The 21468-nt window shown below is 35.3% G+C and overlaps 1 protein-coding gene across 1 annotated transcript; it reads left to right on the top strand.

The window, feature by feature from the left end:
- The first annotated feature begins 6515 nt into the window (after positions 1-6515).
- On the top strand, positions 6516-21259 carry LOC110914646 (clathrin heavy chain 1). Its single transcript, XM_035983660.1, has 29 exons — positions 6516-6763; positions 7236-7440; positions 8166-8254; positions 8356-8434; positions 8517-8644; positions 9128-9226; positions 9320-9428; positions 10156-10235; positions 10325-10552; positions 10639-10704; positions 11479-11595; positions 11674-11871; positions 11956-12072; positions 12160-12219; positions 12884-12970; positions 13057-13140; positions 13223-13357; positions 13448-13615; positions 14338-14450; positions 14564-14816; positions 15293-15429; positions 15519-15797; positions 16474-17476; positions 18154-18639; positions 19132-19302; positions 19385-19570; positions 19659-19781; positions 19872-19982; positions 20811-21259. The coding sequence occupies exons 1-29, from the start codon at positions 6719-6721 to the stop codon at positions 20958-20960; spliced, it is 5106 nt and encodes a 1701-aa protein (XP_035839553.1). The 5' UTR covers positions 6516-6718; the 3' UTR covers positions 20961-21259.
- The last annotated feature ends 209 nt before the right edge of the window (positions 21260-21468 follow it).

The following is a 21468-nucleotide window of genomic DNA, read 5'->3' as shown; positions in this document are numbered from 1 at the left end:
CCGTAAACACAAACTTGTGGTGCTCAAAACTACATTCACGACATTTTTTTTAAATATTTTTTTTTACAAATGTGTTTATAATACACGCATCTACGTTTATGAAAAAAAAAATTGGTCCAACTCGCCCCAGATCAAAAAGTTCTCATGGTTCTTACAACTGGAGGTGGTTTTCATTTTAGCGGTCCCCTATATATATATAGGCAGGTTATTGTATAAATTGACTTAACGTATGATGCGTACGCGAATCAACATGCGATTTTGTTTTTTTTTTGGAACAACTTGCGACTTCTTTTACAACTTGTGAATTTTTTTTAACATGCGACTTTTTTTTCTTTAACATGCGACCTTTGTTTTTTTTACAACATGCCATATTTCCTTTCTGGGCGTATAACGTGTGAACTTGCCATTGCGTACGCTCGTATGTTAAGGCAAAATGTACAATACACTTTCACTATATATATATATATATATATATATTAATAAAAGCTTGTGAATAGTGTTTTAAATATAATAATAATATATATAGTTTTTTTTATACTTTTATTATTTTAATATTATATCGTTAATAATAAAAGCCAATAAATAGTGTTTTTAAATATTATAATAATATATATAGTTTTTTAATACTGTTGTTATTTTAATATTATAATAATTATTATTTTCTTTACTTTTTTAACTTGGATAGGCTTGATGTCAACCGATACTGGTATCGAAAATACCGTTACGGTCTGACTTGTTATCGGTACATGAAGTTAAAAATTGGCACCAACCTGGTACAGAAAACACAAAAAGTCGGGACCGAATTGATTTTGAAAATCTTTTAGTTCGGGAAATTCGGTACTGCAACCCAGTACCATTTGCTCATCCCTGATCACGGGTACCGTACGAGCAACAACGGTACCGTGCAACTTTTGTTGTTGATTTTCTTCAACCTTTAATGATTTTTTTTTAGTTTAAGGGGTAGGAATGAGTTTGGTGCCAACCGATACCGAATCGGTACTGGTACTGAAAATACAGGTATATGAAGGTAAAAAACGGTAGCGAACCGGTACCAGGAATGCCAAAGTCGGTACAAAATTTGTACTTAAGATCTTTCAGTTCGGGGGATTCGGTACCAGTACCTAGTACCATTTGTTCATTTCTGACCACGGGTTTCATACGAACAACATCATTACCATACAACTTTTTTGTTTGATTTTCTTTCGGTTATCTTTTAATGTTTTTTTCTACATTTTCTTTTGAGTTAATTTTCGTTTTGCTCCCTGTGGTTAGGTCATTTTAACAGTTTTGCCCCAATAGTTTTAAAATAGCCATTTTCCTCCCTTATGTTTCTAACTTATCATCATTTTGCCCTTGCCTCTAACTCCATCAAAAAAATTATTAACTAGAAGGGTATTTTGGTAATTTTATAGATAAAAACAATGGCATGTAAGTCTTTTCACCTAAAGAAACCTTTAAGGGTATTTTGGTAATTTTATAGATAAAAACAATGGTTTATGTAAGTCTTTTCACCTAAAGAAACCTTTAACTGGTTAGAGCCGGGGAGCAAACTGGCGACAAAATCGAAAGATCAGGGAGGAAAATGACCATTTTTAAACTATTGGAGCAAAACCGTTAAAATGATCAAACCACTGGGAGCAAAACAAAAGTTAACTCTTTTCTTTTTATTCTTTGTTAGCGGTTACGTGTACAACACGCTCGTAGTGATTTTAAAACATATGTAAACACAGACTAAATAATAAAAGAAGTTCACCGCAACGCGACGATGGTGAAAAACCTAATTTTCTTAGCTACTAATAATTAGTAAAATTAAAAGAAGGTATACTAGATGGAGCCAAGCCTAAGACCACCCGTAGTGGCGCGGTTTTTTTTAAAAAAAATAAAAAAAAAACGCCAAATAACGCCCCGGGACCATTACACTTGGCGTTTTTGAGCGTTCTTTTCGAAAAAAAATTCGTTTCACGTTGTTTAAACAACGCTTTGAACATGTTTGACCGGCCAATCATAACCCCCAACGGCTAGTTAACGACTATTTCTTTTTTTTAACCTTTTACCTATAAATATATATAAACTCATTCAAAATTAACCAAAACTCTCTAAAAAACACTACCATTTTATAAAAAACTTGATGAATTCCCCTAGTTCGTCATCCATGGTAAATTTTTACTTCAAAGAGTTTTTTGCGGATGGCGATGATTCCAACGATGAGGAGGTCGAGCAAGAGGCGGTTACGAGTGCTTGTCAATTAGCGGTGAGATATGTGAAGCATTGTCGTCGCCCCGAACCAGAAAAAAATAAAAGAGGTTATATTAAACGAGACCGAAGGGTGAAGAAAGTGAAGACGAAAACTAGTGTTTTTTTTTTTAATTTAGTCGGATTTTATTTTTTATATTTCTAGTATTGTATTTTTGTTTTTTTTAATTTAATGAAGTATTTAAAGTTAAAAAAAAATAATTGTGAAATGATTGCATGGGCGTTATTGGGCATTATTCCCACTACGCCACTTTTGCAATAACCCCCAATAATGCCCCATGCTGACTGGAATGCCACGTGTCGCAAAACGCTCCATGACGAGGACATTATTTGGCTAAACCACTACACATAGTCTAATAGAAACGGAGTACATGATAAAACTGTACTATAGCGTCATCCCAAAATATTATACCCATTTTTAGGGGTGAGATTCTCTAACTAACATACAAATAACTAGAGTACTTATTATTACTCTAGTGTAACTAGCGGCATCTCCGATTCATATACCATATTCAAGCTCGAAAAAATGTGCCTTTATGGCCTAATGCCTTAATGATAAACAATTAGTATTGGGCCCAATAAACCTAATATCAAGTGAGCTAAATTCTAAACCATAAAAAATGATTTGTAAATGCGTCTATATTGGAATTGGTACGTGTTTACTATTTAATTAAAAAAAATAACATATATATTGGATTTTTTAAATCACGTGCCTCTCGAAATTACGGAGCCTGTGCAGAGGTCCTCCCCGCACACCATCATAGCCGCCACTGAGTGTAAGCATAATTACTATAGTTATTTATATGCTTAACACGTTAAATCTATTTGTACTTGATCCTAACACCCTATTCTTGTATCCAACTTTTCTCACAACAATTCTATCTTATTTTGTTACATACAAATAGGGTGGAGATACAATAGGAAGTTTATTTGGCTAGGAAGGATAGGAAGTGATCTTGACCATCCATTAAGTTAATCAAGGGCTAAGATTAAATCAGGGAAATTGAAATGAAGAAAAGAGGCGCGTGAGTTTGTTCAAGGACATTCTAGTCAATCCAAGCGAATAGTTTCTCTCTCCTCCAATTCCCCCCCCATTTTTTAAACGTTAATAACTCTTTCATACGACATTATTTTTTTATAAAAATTGCACCAAAAAAACGAGCGTTTTTTTATCTTTAAAACGAGTATACTATTGCTATATTTAAAAAAATTTAAAACTCAGTTGCGTAAAACGCAATAGAAAAACCACCAGTTACGTAAAACGCAATGAAAAAAAAAACCTAAAAAATGACATTTTTCTAAAACGCAATGCACCAAAAACACAAAGAAATGACTTATTTGTAAAACGCAATGGCCAGAAAACACACAGAAATGTCTTATTTGTAAAACGCAATGGCCAGAAAACACATAAAAATGTGTTTTACCTAAAACGCAATGCACTAAAAACACAAAGAAATGACTTATTTGTAAAACGCAATGGCCAGAATACACTTAAAATGTTTGTTTTCTAAAACGCAATGGACTGAAAACACATAAAAAAGTGTTTTACCTAAAACACAATGCACCAAAAACACAAAGAAATGTCTTATATGTAAAACGCAATGGCCAGAAAACACTTAAAAATGACTCATTCTAAAACGCAATGGACTGAAAACACCTAAAAAATGTGTTTTACCTAAATGAGCCAATTTATGGAAAATTAATTTTTCTGATGCGTTTTTAGTACAGCAATTTAATCGAAAAAAAGGGGCTCTGCCCCTTGGACCCCGCCAGGGGCTGCCGCCCCTGGGACCTCGCTACCGGGGGCTGCCGCCCCCGGACCCTCGCAAAGATCGTAAAACGCAATGACTAAATCAAAAACCCAGATCATGAAAATGAAATTAAAGAATTTCTTACATGGATCGAAGCCGATTTCTTCATCAATTGACAAATTTTGAATGACAGAAACACTTATCAACGCTCGAATCGAACGAATCGAGTGATTATCTCCAAAATCACCGGAAAAAACGAGATTTTTTTTATGAAATTAAACTGGGTTTTCTTCAAAAAAAAGCTGAAGAACACGTTGATCGGGTTCTGAATCATTGATTGGTGATGAAAATCGCACTATAATATAGTGATTATTGAGATAGAAAGTGAAGAAATTGTTGAAGATGGTGGGTTTTGAAAATGGTGGGTTTTTGAATTTACTGGGTTTTGAAAAAGGAAGAAGAAGGAGTTGGATTGACTAAAATACTCTTTCTCTTTATTTTAAAATTTGCCACATGTCATAATCCTATGGCTTCCTATCATTCCTAGCGAAAATTAACTTCCTATTTGATCTTTTCCCCATACAAATATACAATGACACTTACGTTTTATTAATCAAATATAAAAACTTTTGCTCTGTATTAGACATACTGAAACTTTTGTGCTATACATGACTATTCTCTACTATAACAAAAGGAAGATTGGGGGAATAGTGCCACACAGCTGTGTGGCACTCCCCTATTGGACCAACGGCTTTATTATTTTATATTCGCTTTAAAATTACGATTTCGTCCTTAATTTAAAATAAAATTATATTTTCGCCCCCACTTCAAAATAAAATTACGTTTTTGTCCCTCGCTCAAAATTACGATTTTGCCCTCGGTTTAAAAATTTTATATTCGCTTTAAAATTACGATTTCGTCCTTAGGTTAAAATAAAATTATATTTTCGCCCCCACTTCAAAAGAAATTACGTTTTTGTCCCTCGCCCAAAATTACGATTTTGCCCTCGGTTCAAAATTATTATTTTCCCCATATTACAGCTACAATTTTCGCCCCGGTTAAAAATAAATTTTTTCTTTTGCCCAAACTAAAAATGACGACTTTGCATTTTCGCCCTTTTCAAAAAATATGATTTCGCACTAAGTTTAAATTTATGTTTTCGACTGCTTCAAAATAAAACTATGCTTTCGCCCCCCAATTCAAATTACGATTTTGCCATCATTTCAAAATTTTGATTTTGCCCGAGTTTAAATTAAAAATATAGTTTTGTCCCCAGCTTAAAATTACGATTTTATCTTTAGTGCATAGTTATATTACGATTTTGTCTCCGATTCAAATTTATAGCATTACCATCACTTTAACTTTTGGCAAATTACGATTTTACCCAAGTCAACAAATACAACTTTGCCCTCACTTCAAATTACAGTATTGCTATCGTTTTAGTTTTTTTTAGCAAAACTATAAAAGTGTTTTTTAATTGGTTGACTGGATTAAATTTTTTTCCATGTCAAGGAGCTGCCTAACATTCGCTCATTAATCCTGACAAACTATAGTTTTGCCCTGAGCTCAGAACTACGGTCTTGTCATCGTTTTTTTTTTCCTAACAAAACTATAATACTGTTTTTTTAATTGGTTGAGAATTATTCGGCTATCGCCCCGCAACACGGGCGGGGCATCAACTAGTTAAGAGAACATAAATGAGTAACTAACAATTACAATGACATAATCACAATATACAAGAAACTAACAACTATATACATTCTTTATAGAAATTTGCATAAACCCCAACAATTCATTTTTCGGTTCCCCTAGGTTAACAATGAGCTATGAGTACTATCTATCATTTTTTTTGAATGATAAACTTGGCTTACTGACGGACCACTGGACTATCATCATGCTATTAGCAGAACCACCCGATCATATCCATCTCCACTAGGCTATAATGACTATACACTAATTCAGAAGAAAACCCAATAAATTTAAGAAAGACCCCCTTGTGTGAATCGAACTCAGATGCTAATAGTTCAAAAGCCTTATCCCAACCCCAAGATGTCACTAGGCAATGGCGGAGCTTGACCAAAGGTTTCAGGGGTGACGGAAAGTCAGGGACCCAATATAAATATTTAGGCAAAACAATTGGAGGACCCTATATAATTTTAAAAGTTTCGAATGAAAAATCAGAAACTTTACACTTCTAACTGAAACATTGAGGAGAAAGGGCATGCACCCCACAGTTCTCACTAAGCTACGTCACTAGGCTATAATGACATGGACGAGTACTCTATATCAAATCCAAAACTATATTCCTAAAAGAAAACCATATTAGTTGTTAAAAACTTTAAATCTACTTTATTTGTACTACTAAATAAGAAATGTTTTGGTGGCCTATTGTAAATGCAACATAGTACAAGGGTGTTTGTGTAACTTCCAATAAAGAAAAATAAAAAAAAAAGAAGAAAAATCGGAATTCATTACCATCAAAGGCATCTTCAGTGTCGCTGTGTTTATTTTGTTCAAGTGGTTGCCTTTGAGAATTTCCACTATACATACACTCCACAACTTCCCAATTTTCTCTCTCTAGATCTCTCTCTCTCTCTCTCTAGAGATCACCTCCAGATTTCGTTTCTCCGGCGACGTCAATCAAATCAAATCAAATCCCTAACAGATCATAACCGCATCTGATCCGTCGTCGTTTTGATCTCTCTCCGGTCACCATGGCGGCAGCTAACGCACCGATAACCATGAAGGAAGCACTTACGGTATCTCTCTCTATATCTATCTCTCACTATATGTATTGATTTGTAGATTTGGAATACTGTTGTTCGAAACCTAGCTTCGTTTGCACAATTTAGGTATTTCTGTAGCCTGTTGGACTTGTATATAGTGAATTGATATAGATTTGGTAGATTCACAGATGCAGATGTACTTATTGTTGTAATTCTGTAATGTTTGTTGCTAAAATTAGAATCGTACTTCGATTATTGTGAAAAAGTTGTTCAGTTAGGTTTATTTTGGGTTAATCTAGCCCGAGGTGATGTTTTGCTGCATTTTACGTTATTGTGTTGTTTAGATTTGGAGAATTTGGAAAATTATGAACTTCTGTGTAGTGTGATTCCAGATCTGTGGAATGATTGAATGAAATGATTGATGTGTTTTGTGGAAGTGTGCTGGATAGTGATCTAGTTATGTGTGGTTATGGATTTGATTTTGAGTGTTGTGATGTTGTTGCAGTTGCCGAGCATAGGGATCAATCCGCAGTTTATTACGTTTACGAATGTAACGATGGAGTCGGATAAGTTTATATGTGTTCGTGAAACGTCACCGCAAAATAGTGTGGTGATCATTGACATGAACATGCCAATGCAGCCACTACGTAGGCCGATTACTGCTGACTCGGCTCTTATGAATCCGATTTCGAAGATTCTGGCTTTAAAAGGTACCATTTGATATTAGGTCGTGAAATTATGCGTTAGTCGCTTTGTTTCTGCCGTCTAATTTATTTAGCAACCAACTGGCTTGCCTTCTGATACATTTGAATCGCCAGACTCCTGTTAGTGACAACTGTGATCTCTGATCCAGTTTGATTGCTCCCCATCCGTTATTCTATTTTCATGCTTTTTGTGCAAGTCGGTAAATATTGAAGTTTGAACCATCTATCACATGACAGGAGCATCATGGTGCACTGACATGCTTTATGGCCTGTTGCCCTAGTATTGTTTATTAAATGAGTGTAGCAGGCCAGGCCTACCCTGAAGGATAGCCAAACACAGAGAGAACCATATTCACTCATTTATTTGAAATCCTTGAAATATACAGAAACTTGTTGAATATAAAAAAGTACCAATTAAGATCCAACTTGTAATAAGGTCTTTAGACAATTATGATGCACTGGCACACTAGCATGTCTTGTTGCCCTAATATGGTTAAAGATGTGAGTTTAGCTGTGGTGCTTTAAAGGATATCGAAACACAGAACTAGAGAACCATATTCAGTTTTATATTTGAGAACATTGATTTGTATAGAAAGTTGTTGATGCCACTGCAGAAAAATGTACCAAGCCAGATGCAACTCACTTTATATTTAGGCTTTTGAGAAACAGTGAGGTCGGTCAATTTTAGGCTTATAGCTTTATAGCTAATGAACACATTCGTTTTCTTGAAGCTCAACTTCCTGGGACAACTCAAGATCACCTACAGATATTTAATATCGAGATGAAAGCTAAAATGAAGTCTCATCAGATGCCTGAGCAGGTGAAAAGTTTATCTATAACACCAGTCAATGAATCGTAACTTTTTGTTCACTTTTTGGCAACATTCACGTTTATGCGACCTTACAACGACTCTATCTTCAGGTTGTCTTTTGGAAGTGGATTACCCCTAAGATGTTAGGCATGGTAACCCAGACCTCAGTATACCATTGGTCAATTGAAGGTACATCATCTTTTGTTTTGTCATACATAGGTTAGAAGTTGTATGTTTTGAACTCGGTTAAAACCAATCTTTATCTATACAGGTGATTCTGAACCTGTGAAGATGTTTGATAGGACGGCCAATTTATCAAACAATCAGATAATTAATTACAAATGTGATCCATCTGAGAAATGGTTGGTGTTGATTGGAATTGCCCCCGGCTCACCTGAGGTTTGTTGTTTTTCGTTAGTTATATTCGATTATATTGCAAACCTTATTATTATTATTATTATTATTATTATTATTATTATCCTTAAGGTTATCCTTAGGGTTTCAATTAGATATAATGTAGCCTTAGGACCATATTCAACATCACATTTATTCTATGGGTGGTTCTTGTTTGTTTCATTTGTTTTTCTGTTTTATTTATGTTTGCGTGGGTTAAATTTTTTTTATTATTATCTTTAAGGGTTTCAGTTAGCTGTAATGTAACCTGGGGACCATATTCAACATCACATTTATTCTATGAGTGATTCTTGTTTCATTTGTTTTTCTGTTTTATTTATTCTATAAGTACTAACAAACATTGTTACATGTTTCAGTTATTTAGGCTAATTTTCATTTATGTATTCTTTTATTTTCTTCATCTGTCAATTCCTATTTAAATTATTATTGTTGATATGTCTTAAAGCATACAATTTTTTATATTAACAGAAACCGCAGTTAGTCAAAGGAAACATGCAGCTTTTTTCTGTTGATCAGCAGCGAAGTCAAGCTCTTGAAGCACACGCAGCATCATTTGCCAGCTTGAAAGTACAAAATTCTACTTTTATTATATCAATCTTAGGACCCACATTTAAGTTAACGAATAACGACAATGATCACACATTGTTATGTCTTTTATAGGTTCCAGGCAATGAGAACCCTTCAATTCTTATTTCTTTTGCAACAAAAAGCTCTAATGCTGGACAGGTTACATCAAAGCTGCATGTCATTGAGCTTGGTGCTCAACCAGGTTATATTCTCTACACGTCTTTTCATTCATTACAGTTGTCTTTTTTACTTGACTTCTATCCTCAGTCTTCTATGTAGATTAGGCCTGGAAACGAACCGAACGTTCATGAACTGTTCGTGAACTTGTTCGGCGGGAAGTTTGTTTATGTTCATTTATTTAATAAACGAACGATCATGAACACATGTCTTGTTTGTTCATTTATGTTCGTGAACGTCCGTATATTTACGTTCGTTTATGTTCGTTCATTTAAGTAGTTATATTATAAAAATATAAACATAAAAGTGGCTTTATAACTGCTTATGTAAGTACAAATAATTAGTAATTAGGCTTTCTAGTAATAAAAATTAGCTTTACAGTAGAACTTATTGTAATTAATTGTCTTCGTTTATTATGGTCAATTATGTTCATTTATTTTATTTCGCTTATGTTCATTTGTGTTTGTTTGTGTTTCTTATATTATGCTCGCTTAAGTGTGTTTGTTTATGCCCGTTTACATTCGTGAACTGTTTGCCTAGTTTCAAATGAACATAAACGAACATGAACACACCCGTTTTCTTTATGAACGAACATGAACACAAAAAGTTGTTCGATTATATGTTCGTGTTCGGTTAAAGTTAAATGAACCAACACGAACACGCCTCTGTTCGTGTTCGTTCGGTTCGTTTACAGGCCTAATGTAGATTGGATTCTCATGTGTTTCTTTTCTCAATTGCAATTGAATGTGCAGGGAAGCCCTCCTTCACGAAGAAACAAGCGGATCTCTTTTTCCCTCCAGACTTTGCAGATGATTTTCCCGTTGCAATGCAGGTATGTATGTCTTGTCTTTCTAGTATTTGAGGCAGTGAAAATGCAATCTGGTCTTAGTGTCTGACATATTTATATGTTTTGACTTGTAGATATCGAACAAGTATGGCTTGATATATGTCATCACCAAGCTGGGCCTTCTTTTTGTTTACGATCTTGAAACCGCTACTGCAGTGTACAGAAACAGAATAAGCCCTGATCCGATTTTCCTGACATCTGAAGCTTCGTCAGTTGGAGGCTTCTATGCTATTAACAGACGCGGACAAGTTTTACTTGCTACTGTGAATGAAGCGACAATCGTGCCTTTCGTAAGTGGACAGGTAAGTTTCCAAGTTTCTTCCATCAATTACTGAGATGCTCGTTTTTGCTTTTAGGCTCTGCCTCTGAATATGATGTGTTATTGCAGTTGAACAACCTGGAGCTTGCTGTCAATCTTGCCAAACGAGGAAACCTTCCTGGTGCAGAGAATTTGGTAAACTTGCTTATTGGTCCAGTATTTATGATGGGGCAATTTCATATATACCCCTACAAACTTGCAAAATATCATATATATACATGCACAATTCTAATATAGTATATATACCCTTACAAAGTAGTTGAAATATCATATATACCCAATAATATAATAAATGACAATTTTACCCTTATTTTTTAGAACTTTGAAATCTCATATATGACCTTTAACTTCAAATGTTATATTTACTCATTTCTAGCATAATTTTTTTAGCTTAAATGTTATATATAGAGTATACTGTTGTTTATGGGTAAAAATAAAAAAATCAAAATGAAAATGGGTAAAAATAAATTTAAGCTAAAAATGTGTTATATAAAAATATGACGTTAAAGATGAGCATATCTGAAAACCTGAAGTTAAAAAAAATAAGGGACGGTAAAATGATCATTTATTAGATTGTTTTTAATAAATTGGGTATTTTTTATATTTTAACTACTTTGTAAGGGCATATATGATGTTTTTAGTTCTGGTTGGGTATATATGAAATTTTTAAAATTTGTAAGGGTATATATGAAATTAATCCTTATGTTATGTTAAATTGTTAATTGTTCGGATGTTGGCATGAACTCGCTTTGATCTTATATAGCACTAGCAGCTTCATAAGTGAGCGTAGAAGTTCACATTAAGTTTCAGTGATTCGTCATAGAAGTAGAAGTTTCAGCTCTCATAGTTTCTGTAATGAGACTGGTATCTGAGGACAGTTATTGACTAATTGATATATGTGCATATCAGGTTGTTCAACGTTTCCAAGAATTGTTTGCTCAAACAAAATACAAAGAAGCTGCTGAGCTAGCTGCAGAATCTCCTCAAGGCATTCTCCGTACACCAGACACAGTAGCAAAGTTTCAGGTATATATATACTTCCAAATTTTGATATAATTTGTTATTGTATTAGAACCATTTTCATTTGTTTAACCTTCATTGCAGAGTGTACCTGTGCAAGCTGGACAAACACCGCCATTACTGCAGTACTTTGGGACCCTTCTGACAAAAGGAAAACTAAACGCTTTTGAATCCTTGGAACTATCTCGCTTAGTTGTCAATCAAAACAAGAAGAATCTTCTAGAGAACTGGTTAGCTGAAGACAAGCTTGAATGTAGTGAGGAACTTGGAGACCTTGTCAAGGTATGCCTTTACTTGCATCAGTTAAATGTTCTTTTGTTCTTTTGTTCTTTAACCTTTATACCATTTCTCTTCCATGAACTGTAGACGGTGGACAATGATCTTGCATTGAAAATTTACATTAAAGCAAGAGCAACTCCAAAAGTTGTTGCAGCTTTTGCTGAGCGCAGGGAGTTTGACAAAATACTGATTTACTCCAAGCAGGTACTTGTTCGCTCGTTGCAAAACAATATGCTTTCCTAGTTAATAGAGTACACGAAATTTCATAAATTGTTTCCTGTATTGACGCAGGTTGGATATTCACCTGATTATTTGTTTCTTCTGCAAACAATTCTTCGTACAGACCCACAGGTATTGTAGCTTTTTAGTAAAAAGTATGTTAATGATTCAACTCCAGCAAGAGTTTATGTTAATCTATGCAGTTAATGCGGTAAAAAATCGGATATCGATCAAGGACCGATATTTGAAATATAGGTTATCGCGGTGGGATATCGGTAATTTTAATATCATGCAAAATTTATGTATGTAGGCATGTAGCAATTTCACACTATACTTTTCTACCATTAACAAATTAACCTTTAGCAACAAATTAACCTTTAGCAACTTGCAAAACACTAACAATTGTAGCAACTAGGAACTAATTAAGACTTAAAACACCAGCATTTAACACTAAAAAGTATCAATTAAGACTTAAAACACTAACAGCCGCAATAAGAAGAAAGACAAATGGTAGAACTAAGAAGACAGGTACTGATATCGGGAAAATCGGTGATATATTGGTCAATATTGCTGATAATACCGGTACCGATATTTTGCATGGATATTTTACCAGGGGACCGATAACCGATATATCGGCGATATTAACTGCATAGATGTTAATCCACAGGCCACATTTTTTATTGATTCAGGCATTAATGCTCAAAGATGTTTTCTCTCGAACTTTAGAAATCTTATATGGGATGCCATATAAACATCTTCATGGAAGTTAGATTGGTAACGCTGTTGATTTTTGTAGGGAGCTGTTAATTTTGCTTTAATGATGTCCCAAATGGAAGGAGGTTGTCCCGTTGATTACAACACAATCACGGATCTTTTCCTCCAGGCATGTTTCACCATCTTTATAAATTTTCCTCTCATTTAATATCAAGATATACTTTATTAAATAAATGCCTTTTTCCATTTCATCAGAGGAACTTGATACGTGAGGCGACAGCTTTTCTCTTGGATGTTCTGAAGCCCAATTTGCCAGAACACGCTCACCTGCAAACTAAGGTTATATTTAGCATTTTAGCGGATGCTAATAGACTTCTGTTTGACCAGCTTCATTCACATATTTCTTGCTAAATTTACACAGGTCCTAGAAATCAACCTTGTAACATTCCCCAATGTTGCTGATGCTATATTAGCTAATGGTATGTTCAGCCATTACGATCGGCCTCGGATCGCTCAACTTTGTGAGAAAGCCGGTCTTTATGTCCGAGCACTGCAGGTTGGCTAAAGCCCAAAAACTTGTACGTTTTCTCTTCAAATATGTATCATCACCTGTGTGATTGAAACGTTTTCCTTTTTTCTTTTGCAGCATTACAGTGAATTGCCTGATATCAAACGTGTCATTGTGAATACTCATGCCATAGAGCCACAGTCTCTTGTGGAATTCTTTGGAACTCTATCAAAGGAATGGGCACTTGAGTGCATGAAGGATCTTTTACTGGTCAATTTGAGAGGAAACCTTCAGATAATTGTTCAGGTAACACCGATTCTTTTTCTATATGAATAATTTATTACTTGAACTTCACAAATGATGACTAATATTAGGCATGTAAACGAACCAAACGTTCATGAACTTGTTCGGTGGGAAGTTCGTTTATGTTTGTTTATTTACTAGACGGACGAACATGAACACAATTTTTTTGTTTATCTAGTTAAATGAACGAACATGAACACATGTTTTGTTCGTTCTTTTATGTTCGTTTATTTTATATTTGTTTATGTCCGTTCGTTTATTTACATTTGTTTATGTTTGTTCGTTTCAATTTAAATACACAAGTAGTTATATTTATATAAATATTAAACAATAAAGGATCTTTCTAACTACATATATAAATATAACTAGTTGGTAACTGGGCTTTCTAGCTAGTAATAAAAATAGGTTTTCCAATGGAATTTATCGTAATTAATTACTAATTTATATAAAAGATTACTTTATGTTCATTTGTGCTGTTTGTTGTTTGTTAAATTATGTTCGTTTAAGTTTGTTTGTTTATGTTCGTGAACTGTTCGTTTAGGTTTTAAATGAACATAAACGGACACGAACATGCCCATTTTCTTAATAAACGAACATGAACAAAAAACGTGTTCAATTATATGTTCGTGTTCGGTTAAAGTTTAATGAACGAACACGAACATACCTTTGTTTGTGTTCATTCGGTTCATTTACAAGCCTAACTAATATAATTATGTGAATTGTAGGTTGCAAAGGAATACTGTGAGCAGCTTGGAGTTGAAGCATGTATCAAACTTTTCGAACAGTTTAAATCATATGAGGGACTTTACTTCTTCCTAGGGTCGTATTTGAGCTCCAGGTAATCTTATTTAGATGTTGCAGTGTATGCAAAAATGCTACTTCTGAACTCTGATTTTTGGATATGTTATTTTGTGTCACGTATGTGCAATATACTGACACTCAACATCACAGTGAGGATCCTGACATACACTTTAAGTATATTGAGGCAGCTGCAAAGACGGGTCAAATTAAGGAGGTGGAACGCGTAACAAGGGAATCAAATTTCTATGATGCCGAAAAGGCTAAGAACTTTTTAATGGAAGCGAAGCTTCCTGATGCAAGGCCGTTGATCAATGTTTGTGATCGCTTTGGCTTTGTTCCAGATCTCACTCACTACCTCTATACCAACAACATGCTTCGGTATATTGAAGGCTATGTCCAAAAGGTATGCTTAATTCATTTATACTTCATCTATTGGGGTTTGAAACTATGTGGTAAAATATCGGATATAGGTCAAGGACTGATATTTGAGGTATTTGTTATCACGGTGGGGTATCCGTAATTTTATTTTCATACAAAGTTTATATATATAGCAATTTAACACTTTACATTTCAGTAAACTCTCCTACCATTAACAAATTAACTTTGTGCTACTTGCAAAACACTAACAATTGTAGCAAGTAGGAACTCATTAAGACTTAAAACCCTAACAATTACCAATTAAGACTTAAAACACTAATAGCAGCAATAAGAAGAAAGACGAATGGTAGAACTAAGAAGAAAGGTACTGATATCAGGAAAATCGGTGATATATCGGTCAATATCGGTACCAATATTCTGACCGATATTTGACTCCGGTATTTTACATGGGGACCGATATATCGCGTTCGAAATCTAAGAGCTTATGTGGCATCTCTGTAGGTGAACCCAGGGAATGCTCCACAAGTTGTAGGGCAGCTTTTAGATGACGAGTGCCCTGAAGATTTCATCAAAGGTTTGATCTTATCAGTTCGTTCTTTGCTTCCGGTTGAGCCTCTGGTGGATGAATGTGAAAAGAGGTTGGTAATTGGTTCTCTTTTGTCTAGCTCTTCTTTTTGTATTCTCATATATGTACGTCTTTATGTTATATATATATTGTGGCTTACAGGAACCGACTTCGGTTACTTACTCAATTTTTGGAGCATCTTGTGAGTGAAGGAAGTCAAGATGTCCATGTTCACAACGCTTTGGGTAAAATCATCATCGATAGCAATAACAACCCTGAGCACTTCCTTACCACCAATCCTTACTATGATTCACGTGTTGTCGGGAAATACTGCGAGAAGCGTGATCCCACGCTTGCTGTTGTTGCTTATCGCAGAGGCCAATGTGATGAAGAGCTTATTAATGTCACCAGCAAAAACTCTCTCTTCAAATTGCAAGCAAGGTACTCGACCTGTTGCATTATATTATATTATTATACATTACCACCTTAGTGCCAAAAAATGCAATTTTTTATTTATCAAGTATTTTTTATTCGAATTTGTATTTTTACGCATTACTTAGCGTCGTTAAATGTTATAAACCTTCATTATATATACTATAGATATGCTGTTATGTCACATCAACCAACTTTGGCCCCTCAACTTTGGCAATAACCAACTTTAGCCCCTCAACTTTAATAATGACATGTTTAGCCCCTAAACTTTGGTAATGACATGTTTAGCTCCTTATTTAAAACAACTTTAGCTTCTCAACTTAATAATAAACAACTTTAACCCGTCAACTTTAATAATGATGTTTTTAGCCCCTTAACTACATCAAACAACTTTAGCCCCTCAACTTTATAATAAACAACTTTAGCCCCTTGACTTTAACAATGACATGTTTAGCCCCTCAACTTTAATAATGACATGCTTAGCCCCTTAACTTTAACAATGGCATGTTTAGCCCCTCAACTTTAATAATGACATGTTTAGCCCCTTAAGTAAAACATCAAACAACTTTAACTCTCGCGATTTGCTTATTTTTAACTACGTTTCAAACCCGCTGCAGAATTTATAAGTAAATATATATAAAACAAGGGAAATAATATTTTAACGCTTTATCTTGTCTTGTGTTAGATATGTCGTGGAGAGGATGGATGGCGATCTTTGGGAGAAGGTTCTTAACCCGGAGAACGAGTACAGAAGGCAGCTCATTGATCAGGTTGTTTCTACTGCTTTACCCGAGAGCAAGAGCCCCGAGCAGGTTTCTGCTGCCGTTAAAGCTTTCATGACCGCTGATCTTCCGCATGAACTAATTGAGCTCCTCGAGAAAATCGTCCTACAAAACTCCGCTTTCAGTGGGAATTTTAATCTGCAAAACCTGCTTATCTTAACAGCTATAAAGGCGGACTCATCCCGAGTTATGGATTACGTCAACCGATTAGACAACTTTGACGGACCCGCTGTTGGAGAGGTAGCTGTAGAAGCACAACTTTACGAAGAGGCGTTTGCGATATTCAAGAAGTTCAACTTAAACGTTGAAGCAGTCAACGTTTTGTTGGATAACATCCAAAGTATTCCACGTGCTGTTGAATTTGCGTATCGTGTGGAAGAAGATGCCGTATGGAGTCAGGTGGCTAAAGCTCAACTTAAAGAAGGACTTGTTAGTGATGCGATCGAGTCGTTCATTCGTGCTGATGATTCTACTCAATTCTTGGATGTTATTCGTGCTGCTGAAGACACCGAATGTTACCATGATTTGGTGAAGTATCTGTTAATGGTGAGGAACAAGATCAAGGAGCCAAAGGTGGATAGCGAGCTCATCTATGCGTATGCGAAGATTGACCGGTTGAGTGACATTGAGGAGTTTATCCTCATGCCAAATGTTGCCAATCTCCATAATGTCGGTGATCGTTTGTTTGATGAAGCTTTGTACGAAGCTGCGAAGATTATATATGCCTTCATCTCCAACTGGGCTAAGCTTGCTGTAACACTTGTGAGGCTCCAACAGTTTCAAGGCGCTGTTGATGCTGCTCGTAAAGCAAATAGTGCCAAAACATGGAAAGAAGTTTGCTTCGCTTGTGTTGATGCTGAGGAGTTCCGTTTGGCTCAGATATGTGGGCTCAATATTATTGTGCAGGTAACTACTTTAACTGTAATGTCTAGCTGGTATTGAATATTTTTCGTTGTCTTAATTCCTTACTTGAGTTGAAACAAACTTTTTCAAAAAAAATAAAATAAATGTCTTGTAATTAATGTGTCAAATATGATTACAAAAATGGTATTATACCATTATTTTAGACTTTTTGTACTAATAGGGCCGGTTTGATTGACTTGAATCAGTAACTTTTATTTTCCGTAGTTAGTTATTGCTTCAAATATGATTACATAATGTATACTATTTCAATAATAATCTTGTTTCAATAAAACAATTTACGTGCATTTATGGCTCAAACTTTTGATTTTTTCACCAAAATACATTTTTTTTGCAACTTCAATCACATTTGACACGCCAATTTGTTTTTTCTATAAGCGATTAGCATGCCAAGTATGATCAACAAAGTTATATTATGACATAATTGTGGAATTTTGAATAAAACGATTACAATTTTTATGCATTTAAAATACAATATGGGCAAGCTTCGACCTGTTTGACCCATTTGACATGTTTCCTTTTTAGCTCTTTTTTCCAGTCATGTTCCTTTTTGCCATTTGACCTGTGAGGCTGTGACCCCTTGGTGAATGTTTGTACTTTTGATTCATAATATTTACACACGTAGCCATGATTATAAACGTTTTTTTTTTTGAAATTTGTAGGTGGATGATCTGGAAGAGGTCAGTGAATACTACCAGAACGGTGGACACTTCAACGAGCTGATTTCTCTTATGGAGAGCGGCTTAGGCTTGGAACGGGCCCACATGGGCATCTTCACCGAGTTGGGTGTCTTATACGCCCGATACCGTCACGAGAAGTTAATGGAGCACATAAAACTCTTCTCAACCCGTCTCAACATTCCAAAGTTAATCCGTGCTTGTGACGAGCAACAACACTGGAAAGAACTTACTTATTTATACATTCAGTATGACGAGTTCGATAATGCTGCTACTACCGTCATGAACCACTCCCCAGAAGCCTGGGATCATATGCAATTCAAAGATATTGCGGTTAAAGTGGCAAACGTTGAGCTTTATTACAAGGCGGTTCACTTCTATTTAGAAGAACATCCTGACCTTATCAATGATGTTCTTAATGTCCTTGCACTACGTGTTGACCATACTCGTGTTGTGGACATCATGCGTAAGGTTTGTGTTACACTTAGAAATTATCTTCTTATTTTATTATGAGTAAAATGCCATTTTCATCCCTGAGGTTTGGCCAGTTTTGCGATTTTCGTCCATAAGGTTTGTTTTTCCGCATCTGGATCCAAAAGGTTTGAAAGCTTGCCATTTTCATCCGCTCGTTAACTCCATCCATGTTTCTCTGTTAAGTCAGGGGTGTTTCCGTCTTTTTTTGTTAACTTAAAGGCCAATTCAGCCTTGGTCTTTTTACATAAAGTGAAAAGACCAAATTGCCCTTTAAGTTAATAAAAAAGATGGAATTACCCCTCGCTTAACGGAGAAAAATGGATGGAGTTAACGAGCTGGATGAAAATGGCAAGATTTCAAACCTTTTGAATCCAGATGCGGAAAAACAAACCTATGGATGAAAGTTGCAAAGCTGGCCAGACCTCAGCCCTCAGGGACGAAATGACATTTTTTTATACGTATTCTATTCTCTGACTTAACAAACTACAGGCGGGTCAACTTCCTCTAGTCAAACCGTACATGGTTGCGGTTCAGAGCAATAACGTATCCGCTGTGAATGAGGCATTGAATGAAATATACGTTGAAGAGGAAGATTATGATAGACTCCGTGAATCTATAGATTTGCATGATAACTTTGACCAGATTGGTCTTGCACAGAAGGTGGGTTCATTACTTCTTTTCCTTTTTCTCATGTGCAAAAAAAATTTCATACAATTTGTATTTTTTTCCTTCATTTTGGCAGATTGAGAAACACGAGCTTCTTGAGATGAGGCGTGTGGCTGCATATATTTACAAAAAAGCCGGTAGATGGAAGCAGTCGATCGCACTGTCTAAAAAAGACAAGGTTTACAAAGACGCAATGGAGACCGCTTCACAATCCGGGGACCGTGAGCTTGCTGAAGAGTTGCTTGTTTATTTCATTGAGCAGGTAGGAACATTTTCAATCCTTCTGTTAGATTCAAGTGTGGACCGTACGGTAGCGGTAACGGTATCGATCTCATTCATTGCTTGTGCAGGGAAAGAAGGAATGCTTTGCTTCTTGTCTCTTTGTTTGTTACGATCTGATCCGTCCAGATGTCGCCCTTGAGCTTGCCTGGTTGAATAATATGATCGATTTTGCGTTCCCGTATCTGCTTCAGGTTAGATGTCTACATATTTATTCGAAGTAAAAATAAAGCTAAATTAATTTCATGGTTATAAGATCACTCTTGTTATTTTTTCGTCTGCAGTTTATCCGTGAATATACGGGCAAGGTCGACGAACTAATTAAGGACAAGATCGAAGCAGTTAAGGAAAATGAAGCCAAGAAAAACGAGGAGCAGGATATCGTTAAACAACAGGTATTTTTTATTATTTTGTTTGAATCTACTCGAGCCTCATTTACTTTACGAGAGCTCAACTTTGAGTTTCGCTCGTTTAGAGCTTTATATCTAAAGCTCTAGCTCGTCTTGGTAATAGTTTTTCAAGCTTGAGCTCTTTTTCGGCTCGGCTTGTTTATTATTCATTAATTGTATATTTTTATATGCAAGTATTTATGTATATGTGTATATATGTGTGCATAGGATCAAATGAGAACCACCGAGTTGAATGAACTTGAAAACTCCTTGAAAAAAAGTTTTTTTTTTTTTAAAAAAAATTCGCCCAATTTTTTTTAAAAAAAGCCTAGCGTTTGTTTACGTAGGGTTTTTGATCACTTACACTGCCGTATTTAAAAAAAAAACATATGATGTCACCCGTTTTTTCGGGGTTACATAGTGTAGATTGTTGTTACGCTGTAGTAAATTTTCGTTTATTATTATTTTTTTTTGAAAAACTTGCATCATTAAATATTTTTTGTCGAATTTCTTTTTTAAAATAAAACCTTTTTTCAAGGAATTCTTAGAGTCCTTCCAACTCGGGTGGTTCTCATTACATCCATCCCCTGTTTGCATATACACATATTTATAATTAACATGACTATTTATTTAGTTTCTTTTATTAAAAATTTATATAATAAAGTCTCATATGTATATGTATTTATTGTACAAAAAAGAAGTTATATTTGTTTAGATAGTAGTCTTGCCAGTCAGTCAAGCTCGGTATGTGAAGCTCGGGCTCGAGCTCGTTAAGCTCGCTCGTTTATGCCTCTTATTCATTTGTAAGACGATTAATGTTGTGCTTACTTGCAGAATATGTATGCTCAACTACTCCCTCTTGCATTACCCGCTCCACCGGGCATGGGCGGTATGGGAATGCCGCCAATGCCTCCACCACCCATGGGTGGAATGGGGATGCCGCCAATGCCTCCATTCGGGATGCCGCCAATGGGTTCTTATTGATTGAAGCGTTACTTTAGTTAGCAGCGGTCGGTCGTGGGTCCCTTTTCGAGGAAAGATGGGCGTAATTTGCTTTTGGTTTTGGAGGAAGATGGATTGAGATTGAGTAATGGTGTTATTTGTTTTAGTGTGTGGATATGATTTGATTGTAATATTCTTTTAGACGGAGGCATTTTTTTGGCAGCTGGTAGGGCAGCAAAGTATGAGTATAATGGTTAATTGTGTAATGTGTACCAAAATACAAGGGGTCGATATGCAACTTTTTATTACTGTTTTTTTTTACCTTTTTTTGTTTTCTTTTCCTAGCATTTTTAATATAAATTCCTGGTTTTGTAAATCTGATCTTTTATTAACCATATTTATCAACTGCCAGTCTGAATTTTATCTGACCGTGCCTGATATTTTTTTTTAAAAAGTTTAGTATTATATGATATTTATCAGGGATGAGCAATTGAGCATGTTTGATTTGTTTTTAAGAAAAACGTTTTGTTAATAACGATTCAATGGTTCG

The sequence above is a fragment of the Helianthus annuus genome, chromosome 15, assembly GCF_002127325.2.
Source record: "Helianthus annuus cultivar XRQ/B chromosome 15, HanXRQr2.0-SUNRISE, whole genome shotgun sequence".
Classification (NCBI taxonomy): domain Eukaryota; kingdom Viridiplantae; phylum Streptophyta; class Magnoliopsida; order Asterales; family Asteraceae; genus Helianthus; species Helianthus annuus.
This window is presented reverse-complemented; position numbering and strand designations above follow the sequence as displayed.

Excerpts from the sequence above, each read along its gene's own strand:
- LOC110914646 (XM_035983660.1), top strand. The coding sequence starts at position 6,719 with ATGGCGGCAGCTAACGCACCGATAACCATGAAGGAAGCACTTACG. Across the intron at positions 12,220-12,883 it reads TTCTTCGTACAGACCCACAG|GGAGCTGTTAATTTTGCTTT; the intron begins GTATTGTAGCTT and ends TGATTTTTGTAG. Across the intron at positions 13,616-14,337 it reads ACCTTCAGATAATTGTTCAG|GTTGCAAAGGAATACTGTGA; the intron begins GTAACACCGATT and ends TGTGAATTGTAG.